Source organism: Molothrus ater, chromosome 13, assembly GCF_012460135.2.
Source record: "Molothrus ater isolate BHLD 08-10-18 breed brown headed cowbird chromosome 13, BPBGC_Mater_1.1, whole genome shotgun sequence".
NCBI classification, from domain to species: Eukaryota; Metazoa; Chordata; class Aves; order Passeriformes; family Icteridae; genus Molothrus; species Molothrus ater.
In genome coordinates, this window is record NC_050490.2 from 7,577,290 (window position 1) to 7,591,866 (window position 14,577).

At 42.3% G+C, this 14,577-nt stretch overlaps 3 protein-coding genes across 6 annotated transcripts in view; 2 read left to right on the top strand and 1 right to left on the bottom strand.

The window, feature by feature from the left end:
- CCPG1 (cell cycle progression 1) overlaps positions 1–5,785 on the top strand; it is a 23,483-nt gene extending 17,698 nt beyond the window's left edge. For all 3 annotated transcript variants that reach the window (XM_036389894.2, XM_036389896.2, XM_036389895.2), the window contains 2 exons: positions 69–1,477; positions 2,648–5,785. In XM_036389894.2, the coding sequence (XP_036245787.1) occupies positions 69–1,477; positions 2,648–2,825 (1,587 nt within the window). In that variant the 3' untranslated portion in view covers positions 2,826–5,785. The remainder of the gene's footprint in view (positions 1–68; positions 1,478–2,647) is intronic.
- PIGB (phosphatidylinositol glycan anchor biosynthesis class B) lies at positions 3,377–11,141 on the bottom strand. The gene is made up of 13 exons (XM_054516256.1): positions 11,100–11,141; positions 10,821–10,995; positions 10,589–10,718; positions 10,248–10,368; positions 9,549–9,653; positions 9,258–9,388; positions 8,523–8,663; positions 8,071–8,122; positions 7,447–7,658; positions 6,186–6,250; positions 5,341–5,551; positions 4,416–4,596; positions 3,377–3,849 (listed from the first exon to the last, which is right to left on the bottom strand). The coding sequence occupies exons 1-13, from the start codon at positions 11,139–11,141 to the stop codon at positions 3,718–3,720; spliced, it is 1,698 nt and encodes a 565-aa protein (XP_054372231.1). The 3' UTR covers positions 3,377–3,717.
- Positions 11,142–13,108: 1,967 nt separating this feature from the next.
- Positions 13,109–14,577, top strand: part of RAB27A (RAB27A, member RAS oncogene family) — a 30,780-nt gene continuing 29,311 nt past the window's right edge. For both annotated transcript variants that reach the window (XM_036389906.2, XM_036389907.2), the window contains exon 1: positions 13,109–13,293. The gene's annotated coding sequence lies outside the window, so the exon portion shown is untranslated. The remainder of the gene's footprint in view (positions 13,294–14,577) is intronic.

Genomic DNA, 14,577 nt, shown 5'->3' on the forward strand with positions numbered 1-14,577 from the left:
CTTTCTAGCTAAAATTGTAACCATTCTCATTGTAGTATTTCTGCTTGTTTTCTTTTTGTTTCTTTTAGTCACTCAAGGGAGATCTTGACACGTGTTTGACCTTTACTGAGGTGGAGAAGAAATCCTTTGATTCTCAAAAAAAAAGTCTTGCTGCAGAAAATCAACACCTAAGAGAATCTCTAGAGAAAGAAGAAAAAGCTTTGGCCTCACTTCAAGAAGAATTAAGGAAGCTAAGACAACAAATTAGAAACTTAGAAGATAAAGGTAGTAGCACTGAATCTATTGTACTAGAAAATCAGAAACTAAGGGAGCATTTGGAAGAGGAAAAGCAAAGGAACAGCAATTTTCTCAGGCAAAAGGAAACACTCTTTGCAGAGGCACAGATGCTAAGGCGAGAACTGGACAAAGAACGTCATGTTACAGAAGCTCTGAAGAAAGAACTGGAACAGTTAAGCTCTCGTCAAACACCTGAGAGTGCTGCTGATGATGATGAGACATTTAGAGAAAATCAAGAAATAGAAACTCTGCGAGGAAGACTGGCAGAACTAGAAAAGAAGCTGAACTTTGAGCAACAGCGCTCTGACTTATGGGAGAAGCTGTATGTTGAAGCAAAAGACCAATCTGAAAAACAAGAAATTTATGAAAGTGGACAGAAGAAAGGTGCTAAAGGGCAAAGTAAGAGTAGAAAGAAATCAAAGGAGACATTTTTTGGTTCAGTTAAAGAAACTTTTGATGCTATGAAAAATTCCACAAAGGAGTTTGTAAGACACCATAAAGAAAAGATTAAGCAGGCTAAAGAAGCAGTGAAAGAAAACTTGAAAAAATTCTCTGATTCTGTAAAGTCTACATTCAGACACTTCAAAGACACCACAAAAAACATCTTTGATGAAAAAGAGAAGTCATCAAGTGACAAAAGATATGAGGCAAACAAGAAAGCTCGAACTTTTTACCGAGACCATAACTCCTACGAGAATCTGAAGCACATGCATTACAGGGGACCTCACATGCCCAAAGAATCCAGAAATGGAAGGAAACATCATTTTACAACATATGAAAAAGATTCAGATTCCCAGAAATGTCCCAATGATCATTTGTGTAATAGAAAACATCAGTTTGCCCTAAAGGGCTGCTCTGGTATTTTTGAATGTGCTCATCAAGAATTCCTTAGTCTCTTTAACAGAGTTTCAGATCCCATCAGGGTGGATGAATTTAATCGGCTAATGAGAAAGTATTTGCAGCAAGTTGTACATAACTTCCATCACTGGAGAGAACTAGAAAATTTCATCAATAAGTTTTTTCATAATGGATTGTTTATACACGACCAGATGCTGTTCACTGATTTTGTTAACGATGTCAAGGATTACCTGGAAGATATGAAGGAATACCAAAGTAATAATGAGAAGGTTTTTGAGGATTTGGACAAATACGTCTACAGATACTACTTCCATTATGATAATTCACCCCAGTATGGACCCAGGTTTGTTTCCATGTTTCCTGTACTTGATAACACAAAGAAGTGTTCTTTATAAAGACAACCAATGTCCTTGTTGTAATGGATGGTCTTTGAGCAGGTATGTGTATGTATGTGTGTGTGTGTATACATATACACACACACATGCTAGAAGACTTTCTGAAGGGCTTAGTGGAAATATTAGATTATGTTATGTAAAGTGGATCTGTAGAACCTTTATATAAATTTTGTGTGTGCATAGCACCATCTGATGTTTCTGCTGGGTTCTTTAGAAAACTGGAACTACCAGTAGGATTTTTTTAGACCAAGCAGCTCTGATTGCCTGTCTGATGGAATGAGGAACTGTCTTGGAGCATTAACTGAGGCTTCCTTTTTGTCCTGTGCTGAATGAGGTTTTTGAGTGTATTTAAGGTGTGTCTGATTCCTGTTCTGGCAGATACGTGTCGCTACTCTCCTGTAGATTAGTGTAATACTGGGTTAGTCTGTATGCCCAGAGCAGAGCTCATCACACAGCAGGCTTTAGTTCAGATCCTGACCCTGACTAAGCTTTGTTCAGACTTGCCCTTTGTGTCAATTATTTCCTACATTCCTTTCCTGGATCTAAAGGTGTTCTCAGAGCTTTACAAATTTACACTTGTATTATTTATCATTTCACGTACTTGACTGCAGCTCAAGTCTGAACTATTAACTACTTTGGGGTTACTAAGTATTATGTAACATAGCACTTTCTCCTATAGAAAGGTGAACCGTGAGGGTGATAGTCCTATTATCAGCTACCCAGTTAATGTGGTTTTGGCAAACACATAAGTTTATGATTTTATTTATAGTCCATCTTCCTAATTTATTATCAAATGAGCTTTATTTTAAATTAAATACCTAATTTGTGAGAATTTCAGTTTGCAGAAAATCAGTTCCAAATTATTTTACTGATACTGTTATACAGAAGCTTGTGATACCAGCTACATTTTTATTTTTAGAAAGCATTTCTTTTGTATATACCATCTTATTGATGATTTAAACAAACAAATGCCTCTCCCATTTTTCTTACAAGCTAAAGGACTACTTACTACTAATTTTGTTTTCAATGAGCCTCAGCATGTTAAAAGCTGTACTTGAAAATGTAATTGTGTTACAAAATGCTTTTAGTAGTAATAAGCTTTTGTTTACTCCTTGCAGTCGACCTAAAAGACCTTTTACACAAACTGAAAATTCCAGACATGAAAAACAAGCTCAGAAGTACCAACACCGTAATAAAAGAGAAGGTAAATGGCATAAACATGGTCGCACTAATGGAAGACACATGGCAAATCTTGAAATAGAATTGGGGCAACTACCCTTCGATCCAAAATACTGAGTAATTTATTGTAAAAATTAAGATTAAAATTCACATGCTCTCTGGAAACTAATTGTTTTTCAACAAAGCAGCAAAATGCAAATTTTTTTTCTGAATAATTTGATTTTTACACATTTTTGTTAACCGGCAGAAGTCAGGCTTTCTGATTTGCATATTCTGTACCGTTGCTTTAACTGTTCTTTGGAAGTAAAGATAGTTTGGGTGCCAGCAGTATTGTTGCAGAAACTAGGCATGCCATGACCTGTGTATGAAAAAATGCTTTATTGCATTCCATTAGTGTAGTTAAAGCTTGAGCCATGCATAATGTACCAACTACTAACTCCAATGTTTGATATACTAACTTCATCTCATCCTTCAAAAAATAGATCAACATTGTGATAATGTATTTGTTAGTGTTCTGTAACCTTGTATTTGCTTCCTGTCTTTGGGGGGGTTCAAGAGCCTCTTGAATTGTGAAGAATTTGCTGTGCTGCATTCTAATCAGCGTGCTGATTTAAACACTTGAAATGTCTTGCATATCTGCATATTGTAGAAGAAAAATAAAAGAGACATTGTGGGTAAAAGTCTTTTATTATAAAAGAAACTCAGCATAGCTGTACAGTTCTATAACAACAGTCCAGTCTTGTCTGTATTTTATTGCTTAAGTATTCATATGGTAATTTTGGTCTTCCCAATGATTTCTAGTGTTGTAAGGTAGGTCAGGAACCCCACCCTACCCTACTGCTACTGAAGCTGCCTTCAGGAGGAGGTTTATGTGTTGGCAGGCACTGGCTGCCCCATGGGACTGCCCCCGTTTCAGACTCAGTGCTTTCTCCTTTCTGCAGTAGGAGGTGTAAGCATAGTGACTGCTATGCAAAACTGATCTCATTGGGTCTGAGCTCTAGCCTGATCTTCAGGGATAATTCATTTCAGTTTTCCTCCTGTAGATGGAGATATGGCTTCCAACTCGTCCTTGAGGTACATGAGTATGAAAGACAGTGGCTGTTTTCTCATAGCCCCTTAAAGCTAGAAATGATGATATTTCCTGCAAATGAACATACATTAATTTCCACAGTAAGAAAACACAGCTGGGAGCATAAGAATAGTGTTCCAAAGTCTCTTGACAACCATCAGTTCAACTGTCCCTGGGAAGCTTTATCCTTTATTTTAGGAAAGCCTGCTAGAAAAAGAAGCACTTATCCTGTTTGATCCTGTCTGGAGCAGATATTCACCAGCCACCATTGTTTGAGTTCATGGACTTCATTAAAGATTTGAGGGGTTAAAAGGTACTGTGACTGCAGGTGTTTTTAGTTTTCATTGTTGCTTACTTAAAAGTGCAGTTTCTGGGAATAGATGGCACATTTGTTTTAACATTACTCTGTGTCCTGTAGAATTTGCACAGAGGAAAGGGCATACATGAACATTAAATATAGCAGTGGAATGACATCAATAATCTTATTATGGGCCATAGGGGTCAATTTTAATATAAGCTATACTTTAAAAGTTGTTAACAACAATTTTCAAATATTTTAACTATAACTCTTCCCTAATTTATTTTGTAACTTATCCTCAGATAAGTTATCACTTTGTTTCATCTTGGTGTTCCCATACCTGTTCTAGCACATTGAAGAGGATCAAGTGACTGGGTAATAATGTGTCATTGTAAAACTCCTTGTTCAGCCAGCCAAGTGGGTTAGAGTAAAACACATCTGCTTCATCAACGTAGCTCACATTGCCAGTTAGGTCTGGGGGACACTGAAGGAATCTCATTTTTAGAGGACAATGAACGTGACTAGGGAGAAAAAGAAAAACACATTTCATGATAAACTGACCAGAATCAGAGGTTTGAAATGACTCACCACTTCAAATGACACCTCAGTCAAAACAAATATCAGTTAATTTTTTTCTTCAAAGTAGTATTTTTTTCCCTTCAATAGTTCATATGAAAGCAAAGCAAGCAGACTCAGCTCCAACTGCTGGGACTGTGCTGTTAGCAGTTAACAGAAAACACATTTATCTTAATAAAAATACCATTTGCACAACATCAGTTTCTTAAAAAGGTACTTTTCCATATCAGCTTTACTGTTTATATCTGCTTTAACATTTTGTTTACTTGCCAGGATCTACTGAAAACCTTTTGCAGTGACTTAAGTCACTGTTGTAATGACACTTTACTGCCTAGCAGCAGAAGTAAAATTAATACATTTTGATTGTAACAATTAGTGTTTAATTTTGCTAAAAATGTTATCATAATGAAGAAGTGTGACATACTTAGTGAAGTCATTAGACTTACTGCATATCCTCATACAAAGCTATTTCACAAAAATGAGTAAAGCTTATGATGCTGAATTTTATTCTGTGGTATAAGCATTTGGCTTATGTCCTCTATTCACTCTGTATTAACTGTATGAAAAATCAAAACTCTTCCTTGTATATATTTATATATCTCAATTTATTAAGCCTTGGAGAAAGGAAATCTTGATTTCTGATTAAGAGTTTGGATTTTAATGTAGTGCACTGTTGACACTTTTAATACCTGTAAAATGGGGTAGAGTGGCATGGCATCAGGATGAAAACAAAAGCTTGTGACTGCTGAGGGTGATTGCAGAGCTGCTGGATGTGACTCATAACATCCAGAGTGCCTCGCTGGTGAACCAAGCCTGTGTACAGGGCTGGGACTAAATTGGATAACAGCAGGAAACTTGCTGCAGTTTTCCTCCATGCTTTCAGGTATCTCAAAGAATATCCTATAGAAACATTGGAGTAAGTTTGGGAGATAAACAATTCATGCATTTTTGAAAGTAGCCTAATACAGTGGCAATACAATTTCAAAACCAGTGCTTTGTCTCTTTAAATTTAATTTCTTGTTGTGAAAATCAGTTCATTCAGTAGTTTGGATGAATGATATATGGCAACTTACTGATGTGTTCTGATTCATGCAAGTCCACATAGAGCCAGAATAAATGGTAACTACATCTGCATGGCTGTGGTATTCTTTTTCTCCAAACTGCTGAAAACTACAGCATTCCTTTATTGTTATTAAATTTTGAGCTTCTGGCCTTGAAAAAGCATACTCCATTTTTTTCCCCATCTCCAATCAATGCCCCTTTTCCCCACTTTGCTTGAAGGAGCTAATAATGGGAAAAATTGTCAGGTTTTTGCAGGAATACTTTAATCCATGCTAAGGATTCTCTATCTGTGCTACAGTCGCTTGCTCTCCCTCATCTTTTTTCTTTCTCTTTTTAACTAGCTGTAAGAAAATGTTAGACTAATTCTAAGAATCCTTTATCAAATACCTACATTGACCATTAACAGTCATTATCTCCTGGGATAAAAATTATATCCAGGTAAGGTTGGAAGACATTTGAAACCAATGCTTACCACAAAAAATCATGCAGAATGGCAGTACTGGATAGATGAACCTGAATTCCTTATGGCTCAGTGTGCTGTAATAAAACATACAGTAGTATAGCAATAAAGTTAAATCCTTCAGTTCTGTTGACAAAATGTGTTTTAGAGCACAGAGGACTGGAAGAGCATGTGCATGTATTAAGAAGCTTTTGGTACTGAAGCAGTTAAGAGTAAAAATACAAATTGTCACTTCTGAAGAACTTAAGTACATTCAAATTAAGACTATTTGGTCAGTTTAAACCAAGCACTGTTAAAAATTCCTGGGTACTACAATTAACTTTGACAGCTAGATGTAACTTAGCCAGTACTTCACCAATCTGTTTTCTGTAATAAGACACAATAAATAGTGTGGATGAAAAGCTAAGATTCAAGTGCCCATTTGTACCTAGCAAATTAACTGTCACCCCTGCTAATACAAAAATACACAATTTCCCATGACAACTTTTTGGGGGATTACTGCAACTCTCATGTCTTGGGAATCAAAGGAGTTCTTACAAAACTAAGGAAGGTAAAAAAGTCCTAAAGCCAATAAAGCTACTTCCAGTTTTGAGCTGGAAAGAAGAAATTGCATTTCTGGTCTTGCTACTGTTTTGCTGTAGTCTATTACTATGATAGTATAAAAGTATTTATTGCTTAGTATTTATTTACTTGCTCTATTTTTTCATGTCTGAAAGTGTCTCTCCTGTTTAATCTACAGTTAATTCTGATGCTTTAGGAGAAAACCTTTTCTAATACTTCTGAACTTACAGTGAAAAATACAGCCTTATGGTAGTTAAGAGTTGTGTATAAACTTGGGAATGGAGTAAGTTTTAGAGGTCTAAGAATCTCTCATCTTACTGGGGATGTATTAAAGTCCAAAGGAAATGGTGTTTTCATTAACAGGAATCTAGTGAACTCAGTTTTCTAACTCGTTCTGTTTTTGTTTAAACACCTGCTGAGTGATTGAGTGCTGGTTTTGGGATTTTTTAAATTTCATTTCACGATGAATTATTTTATTCTTTAGAGGTCTAATCAATTCTAAAGATACATGTTGGTGACAATACAAGAAGCAGTGTTACACAGAATTCTAGAACCAGTTTTATAACTGATGGCGTTTCTTGGGGTGTTTGAACAGTTTCTATAAGTTTTCTATCACTTATCTAAATCCAATGCTGCTTTGTTCTGGAGAGGACAGGAGCTTTGCCAAGAACACAAGCAGTGAGAGGCAGCAGTTCCCCTCAGCAGAGATTACCTGTACACCAGCAGTGTCCAGATCAGTGCCAGCAGAAGGATGCGGAGCCTCCTTGGTGCCAGCGCACAGCCGTGAATAAAGAACGGCAGATGGGGACCCAGCACAACTGGCAGTCCCTGAGTCAAGTACCAGTGCCAGGGGTGAGAGCCATAAAATGTTCCCAAATTCTGCAGCACGTTGAATTTCAAGAAGTTCAGCTGAACCAGTACCCACTGGGAGATATGGGGGAAGTTAAACAAATCCAAAGTCAAACCCAACAGCTCCATTGAATGACACAGTCATCACTGGCCCTATATAATACATTTTCACTCCTACTTCAGGTTGGTTCTTTTACTTAGACTCAGCATGGACTTCCTATATTTAGCAATTAAACACAGAAGTGTGAAAGTTTGTAGTTTTTTGATAACTGTTGAGGACTGAGCATTCTGCTTTTATGTAGCAGTCCATCATTTGAAATACCTGAGAAGTCAGTGTTCAAGGGTTTGTGGCTTAGGATATATTTAGAGATCATAGGCCAGACACTGTCACAGAAACAAGGGAAGTCAGAGAAATCTCAAATATACATCAGTGCTAAAATACTAAACCCCAACCTTCTTCTTATAAGTTAAGTTTAAAACAGCTTACCTCACCAAAAAACACACGGTCAATTATTAAAGAGGTTCCTACTGTGACCAATCTGCAAAAATGGAAAGTTTGTTGCACTGATATTGCCTGAATTGCTTTTGTATCTTCTCCAGCTGTCAAAACTCTGATTCCTAGTATTTTTGAGATTATCCAGACTCATGACCCTTTTAGAGTGGCCATTTGCCATCATCTGGTATCCTTGGCACAATCCCAGATTAAGCTGGAATGCTGCTCATGTCTCACCATCATGAAATCTTTCCTTGTGCTTTTTGCAGCATGTACGACAGTTTGACGGAAACGTGCCCCTTCCTTAAACTTGCAACAGGACTCTATTTGTTTTCTTTTTTATTTACATGATATCAGGTTTTTTGGCTTGTCTGCCTTTGCAGTGGTAAAACCAATCTTAAGATGTAGCTGTGCACAGTCCCAGTTTAAATTGAGAAAGGACTTACCCAACTGGAATGCAGTTGTATAGGATAAGGTCAGCTTTCCTCTGTTCTTGCAAAAAATGGCTGAAGACCAAAGGCATCCACGGGATAACAGCAGTGGGACGAATAATAATTGCAAGTGCAACCAAAGCTAAATACTTACAACTAAAAGGAAGAAACATAAAAATCCAGCAGCTTATCAAAAGGTCTGGTCAATTCTTTTGCAGACAGTGACATTTCAACAACTGTCCTGTCTCTGGCCAGAAGTTTTCTATACTGCAGGTAACTTTGTTTCTCTGAGTGCAGATACTTTCTCTTGCTTAGAAGGCTGCAACTCTAGAATTGCTTTGTTACAATGGAGTTGCTAGTAGAGGTACCTACTTTAAAATAGGGAGTAAAAAAGAAAATTGTGACCACAAATTCACCTATATCTGACCCCAAAAAGCTTTAGTTATCTTTTCCCAAGTTACTCTATATTGCAGTGTTTTAAAGTTTAAAATAAAAGCTTCCCATGAAGTCACACTTTGCAAAGGAAAGAGGGGAATAGATAATTTTACATCTACCTATAACATAATCTTAAAAAATATTTAGAGGAAATACTAGAGTGTTCCTTCCATAAGACAGAACTCTTGCTACGTGAATGAGGGGGCTTTGGTTGCCTTAGATATTAAGAAAAAAGTTAGCATTTTAAACAATATCAGTAGATTGGTGTCATCCCAAACCAAAAATTATCAGTATTGTTAGGGGAAAGTTTCTCACCTGTTCGCCATCTTGGAGCCTTTTATCGGATAGTAGGAAAGAGCAAAAATGGTAAGAATAGTCTCCATGGTGTTTGTTAGAGTTCTGGTACAGGAATACCATGTAAACCAGGAACAGAGTTGGCAGAAGAACTGAAAATAATTATGAACACATTAAAACATGTTCACCTAAATGAAGGTGGTAATTCTTCAAGGTGTGACGTATCATTTTGCATTTATTTACACTCACTTATTTTACAATGCAAAACCAGTGTTTATTAACATGCATAATTTTTTAAAGGCTGTGACTCACCACAAACTTTGCTGTTTCTGAATTTTCAAGGTGTTGCACTAATGAGTAAAGCTTCACATCAGCAAAAGCAGCCAGCACTGCCTGTGCAAGCCTAGGGACCCAGATCTGTGTGAGCAGAGAGAAAACTGTACTTACAACAAACCAAGTTAAATTCCAAGTTTTAAGAGAGGACTGAATTAGTGAATGACTGTTCAAGTATGAAAATAGTGAATTGGTGAGTATTTATGATTTTATGATTTTAAAAATTAAATAGTAAGGGCCTTAGGTAAGGATAGTATTTCTGCCAAAACAGAGAATGTCTGAAGTTCAGCTGATGGAATGTAGAATTATCTGCTTTACATCTCCAATAGAAATCAAAAGGGGCTGTTGTTTGTTAGTTCTTGTGGGTTGAATGCAAATATACATTGCTAAACACTTTGGAAAACTGAACTACTGTGCAATTATGATGAAGTGGCAAACAATCAGTATGAAAATCCAAGAGATTGACAGAGACCTCTGCACTTGCAGGCATCAGTCTTGTGACTGGAAATCTATTGAGTTCTGCTCCCATGGGAAGTCAGTGGGATCTCTGTGTTCACACATCTCTCAATTGCCAGACTCAAGGCTTTGCATTTTACTTGGACAGTGATAAAAATACGCTGATACAATACTTTAAAATTTAATTTTAGTAGCAGATGCACATTTTTTGATTATACTCACCAGCAGCTGAACATTATCCTTAGCCAGCAGTTGTAATGCTTTGTACATGCTTGCAAAGATCAGTGGGTAAGAGTAGCCCCTTAAGTTACTTGTCCATTCCCAAGTCAGGTAACCATAATTATGAATATTAAGGACAGATAATGACCAACTGAAAGGAAAAGCTTCACCCGAGCCATTCGGATCGAGACCTTCTGTCCCTTGGGCCAGGGTGGTGGGGTGTATGTTGCTGGTCAAGCCAACACCTTATTGCCGGGGAGAGCCGTGCCCGAGCGTTCACCCGCCCAGGGCACCGCGGGGAGCGACGAGAGGGCGGGGGGGCCGCGGCAGGCGAAGGATATTTGAAGACCATGCGATGGGCCACCTCCAGCGACTGCCAGTACTCGTCCGGGACGAAGCTGGTCTGGACGAGGAAGCAATTGAGGGTCCGCAGCGCCAGGGTGAGCGCCAGCAGCGACGCGGGCGCGGCCGCACCTGCGGGGGCGAGGCTGGTCCGTCACGGGCCCCTCGGGGGCCGCCCCCCAGCCCTGCCCCTGCCCCGCCCGGCCCGGCCCGGCCCGGCCCGGCCCCGCTTACCGGCACCTCGCTGCGCGGCGGCCCCCCCGGCCGAGCTGTACAGCACCGACCGCCGCTTGCGGAGCCGCACCGCCTCCGGCATCCGCGCCCGCAGCTCCCCGGCCGCCTCCTCCGCCGGGGCATGCGCGACCGCGGGAGGCGGGACAGCGCCGGTACTTCCGTCCGGTGCCTGCAGCTAGCGGGAAGCCGGGGCTCTGCCGTGTCCCGCGTTCAGGTGAGGGCGCCGGGGCCGCGGGCTGAAGCCGAGCCGGGGCCACGCCGCAGTGCGCGCCCGCCCGCCCCACGCGTGTCCGTGAGCGCGGCAGCAGCGCCTGCCGGCATGAGGGGGCGGCTGCCGCTGCAGCACGTGGCCGTGGCCGTGGCGCTCGGCGTGGCCAGCGGGCTCTACATCTACGGGCCGCTCTTCCAGCCGCCCGCGGCCCCACACGGCCCCGCCGCGCCGCCGCCGGACGCCGCGCCCGACAAGAGGCCCTGAGGAAGGCGTGCGGCGCCGTTCCCGGGCACCGCCTCGCAGCCCGGCCCTCGCACGCCCCGTCCGTCGGGGGCAATGGAGCCGCTCGGAGCCGGCGCGACTGTCACCTGCCGGGGCCGTCACCTGCCGGGGCCGTCACCTGCCGGGGCCGTCCTGCCCGAGCCGCCTCCGCAGCCCGGCCCCGCGCTGGAGCCGCCCTCCTGCTGCAGCTGCCTGCCTGCGTGTTTGGTACCAGACTCCGGGACGTCAGTGTTGAATCATGGATGACATGCTGAATGTCTGAAGGGCTGTTTCACCTCTAAATTTAAATGACGTCAGGAAACTCGAAAAAGAAAGCTGCTGCTGTGTGGTTATGCTCCATGGATTTTATTGTATTGCCTCTGATCTGATCCTCCAAGTGATAAATACCATTTTTCTCTGCTTCTCATGGTGTCAGTTCTTAATACGTCAGTTCAGTTGGGAAAGCCGTTGTGTAAATGGCTGAGAAGGAAACTACACCTAACACTGGTAGCTTATAATCAGACCTGGCCACATGTACATAAACACACGTACCCCATGTGCTTATACACAGGTGTCATTCTTGACAGAGTGAGGCTACAGTAGACATTGAATACATAAATCTGCCTGGAAAATGGGTTGTCCTTAAGAAGAGCCTCAGTGTGTAGCTCAGGAAGGAAGCATGGCTCTTGGAGTAGGTGTGGATTAGTCTGACAGAATAGAATCTGAGACCTGGGGAAACCAAATCTGTAGATACTTCAAGACTTCAGTAAATCTAAAAAGAAGCCAAACCCAGGAGATCTTGGGACAAACTTATGCCAGGTTTTGGTTTTAACACAATCTTATTTGGACAGAATGAGGAAAGAAACCAGTTGTGTGTCTATATTTTAAGCCAGGAACAATGTTGTAGGTGGAGGCAGTGGTATAGAAGCTGACATGGGAGGGTAGCAGTAGAAGGTGGGCTGGGAGGTGCAGTGAGTGCAGTAAATGCAGTTTGGACATGACATTACATGGGCAGAGGCTTTAAACTGAAAGAGGGCAGGTTTAGATTAGATATTGGGAAGAAAATTTTACAGTGAGAGTGGTGAGTCACTGGCACAGGTTGCCCAGAGAAGCTGTGGCTGCCCCATCCCTGGAAGTGTCCAAGGCCAGGCTGGATGGGGTTTTGAGCAGCCTGGTCTAGTGGCAGGTGTCCCTGCCAATGGCAGGGAGTTGGAACTACATGGTCTTTAAGGCCCCTTCCAACCTAAACCATTTCGTGATTCTATAAGAAAATGCTACATATTGCCACAGAAGTTCAGTGCCATCACTGAATTACTGAATTACCCCAGCAGCTTCCTTTACAGTATCACTAAGTATTGAAAAGGCTATTTTGAAGAGGTCTACAAGGCAGTTCCTTTGTAAATATCATGACTGGAATTGTCCATAAAAATGGCAGTTGAGTTTGAAAAGCCTCAAGAAACAGGGTGTCTGCACGGATGCAGGTGGAAAGGGTTATTGATGCAACTGAGTTTAAGACTCTGCCTGCTGAATTCTTGAGGCTGCTGGATTTAAAGCGTTTACTGGGGAGCTGCTGAGAGTGAAGAGCACTCTTCCCTCGCGGGTGAGGGCAGGCAGCCAGCAGGCGGCAGGAAGAGCTCATTAAACCACAGTGGTGTGCATTAACCGGGCACCGCGGATTTTCGCTGCAAAACCTGTTTTGCCTCTCATGAATTCTTACTAACCGCGCGAGATCTTTCAGGGAGGTGAGGAGGGAAGGGCTGAGGAGCCAGCCCGGCTAACGCCGCTGAGCGCCGCGCGGTGCTGCCCTCGGGCCGCGCTCAGCCCGCCCAGGTGGCCGCGGCGGGGCCGGGACACGCCGGGGCGGTGCCGCCCGGCCCGCCCCCACCTCGGGCTGTACGGGAAGTGATGTTGCCTTGACGGAAAAGACACGGTCGGAGCCCAAAAAAAGGCAGGTGCGGCGTGACGCGGCTGCGGGAGCTCCGGCGGCCGGGAGGCGAGCAGGTAGGGCGGCAGGGGAGGCGAACGGGGCAGCGAGCAGGGATGGCTCGGCTCGGCCGGGCTGGCAGAGGGCTTGGTCAGAGCCCCGGGACGGTGTTTCGAGCGGGGAACTCTGCGTGCCGGCGCCCCACGGCTCCGGAACAGTGACTCGGGCTTTGACAAAGGGGCCTCGCTGCGGAGAGGAGAGCGAGCCGTCCGTAGCCTCGGCCTTGGGCCGCCCCTCAGGTGCTTCCCCTCACGGCGGCTGCCGGGCGCGCCGGCAAACAGCCCCGCTCGGGCCTTCCTTCCCGCGCTGCTGCTGCGGGAGCTGCCAGCTCCCACCCTCTACACCTGCCTTTCTTTCACAGAGGAGAAGTGGACTGCATGTCTGGTTTAAATTTTTATAAAGGCTTTAAAAATGGTCAGTCGTTGTGAGAGCACTATAATAATGTTGTATCTGCCTAGCCGGGACTCAGATCTTAGGCGTGACTATCAACAGACCTGTTGCTCCTTTCTGAGCACTGTGTGTTTGTGTAAGGGAGGCTTCGTGCTGAGAAGGCCCTTCAGCCTGATTTGTAATGCTTGGGCTGAATTTAGACTTTGGTGATCTTGGATCTAAGGAAATCTAAGTCCATTAGAAACAGCTGTTGATTTTCCTAACTCTGTAAGTAACTAGAATATGTTAATATATAAGTGGTATTTTTGATGGTGCTAGCAAAGTATAAAGGACATGCTTAGAACTGTTGAAACCACTCAATTTTTATGTCTTAGACATGTATCAGGAATTTTGTGAGCTTTCTGACTCTTTTGACTCTTCTAACATTTCCTTCATAGATGGTGCTTAGGGTGTTTCCATCAGGATAACACATACGTGTTTGGAGTTAGTTCTGAAAGGTGATGTGTTGCTGCACTTACAGGTTTTTCTTTGAAACTCTACAAAATCTATACTGCCCTTTCTTGGAAACTTAATCTGACATAGACATCTTCTCTCAGCCCTTCTTTCTTGTCACAGACTTTTACTAATTTTGTGAGTGTTCCAAGTATTTTCCAGCCAGGGAATAGCATATACTGCAACATGCATTTCAAATGTTGATAGATAAATGTAGGAATGGTATTTGTAATGCTAAATGAATGTCTCAAAAGCATGGTTAAAAAGATGGAAAAAAGAACAGCATGTTCCTGTGTTTCTTGTTCAGGGTTCTGATTTTATATCTACTTAATCTCTTGCACAAAGGAGTTTGGGAGAGAGGGTGTGCTACAACTTACGCTGGTTTAATTTCACAGTTAACAAAATTTCCCATGAGCAAC

Excerpts from the sequence above, each read along its gene's own strand:
- PIGB (XM_054516256.1), bottom strand. The coding sequence starts at position 11,141 with ATGCCGGCAGGCGCTGCTGCCGCGCTCACGGACACGCGTGGG. Across the intron at positions 10,719-10,820 it reads CGCCGCGCAGCGAGGTGCCG|GTGCGGCCGCGCCCGCGTCG; the intron begins GTAAGCGGGGCC and ends TCGCCCCCGCAG. Across the intron at positions 9,654-10,247 it reads AGGATAATGTTCAGCTGCTG|ATCTGGGTCCCTAGGCTTGC; the intron begins GTGAGTATAATC and ends CTGCTCACACAG.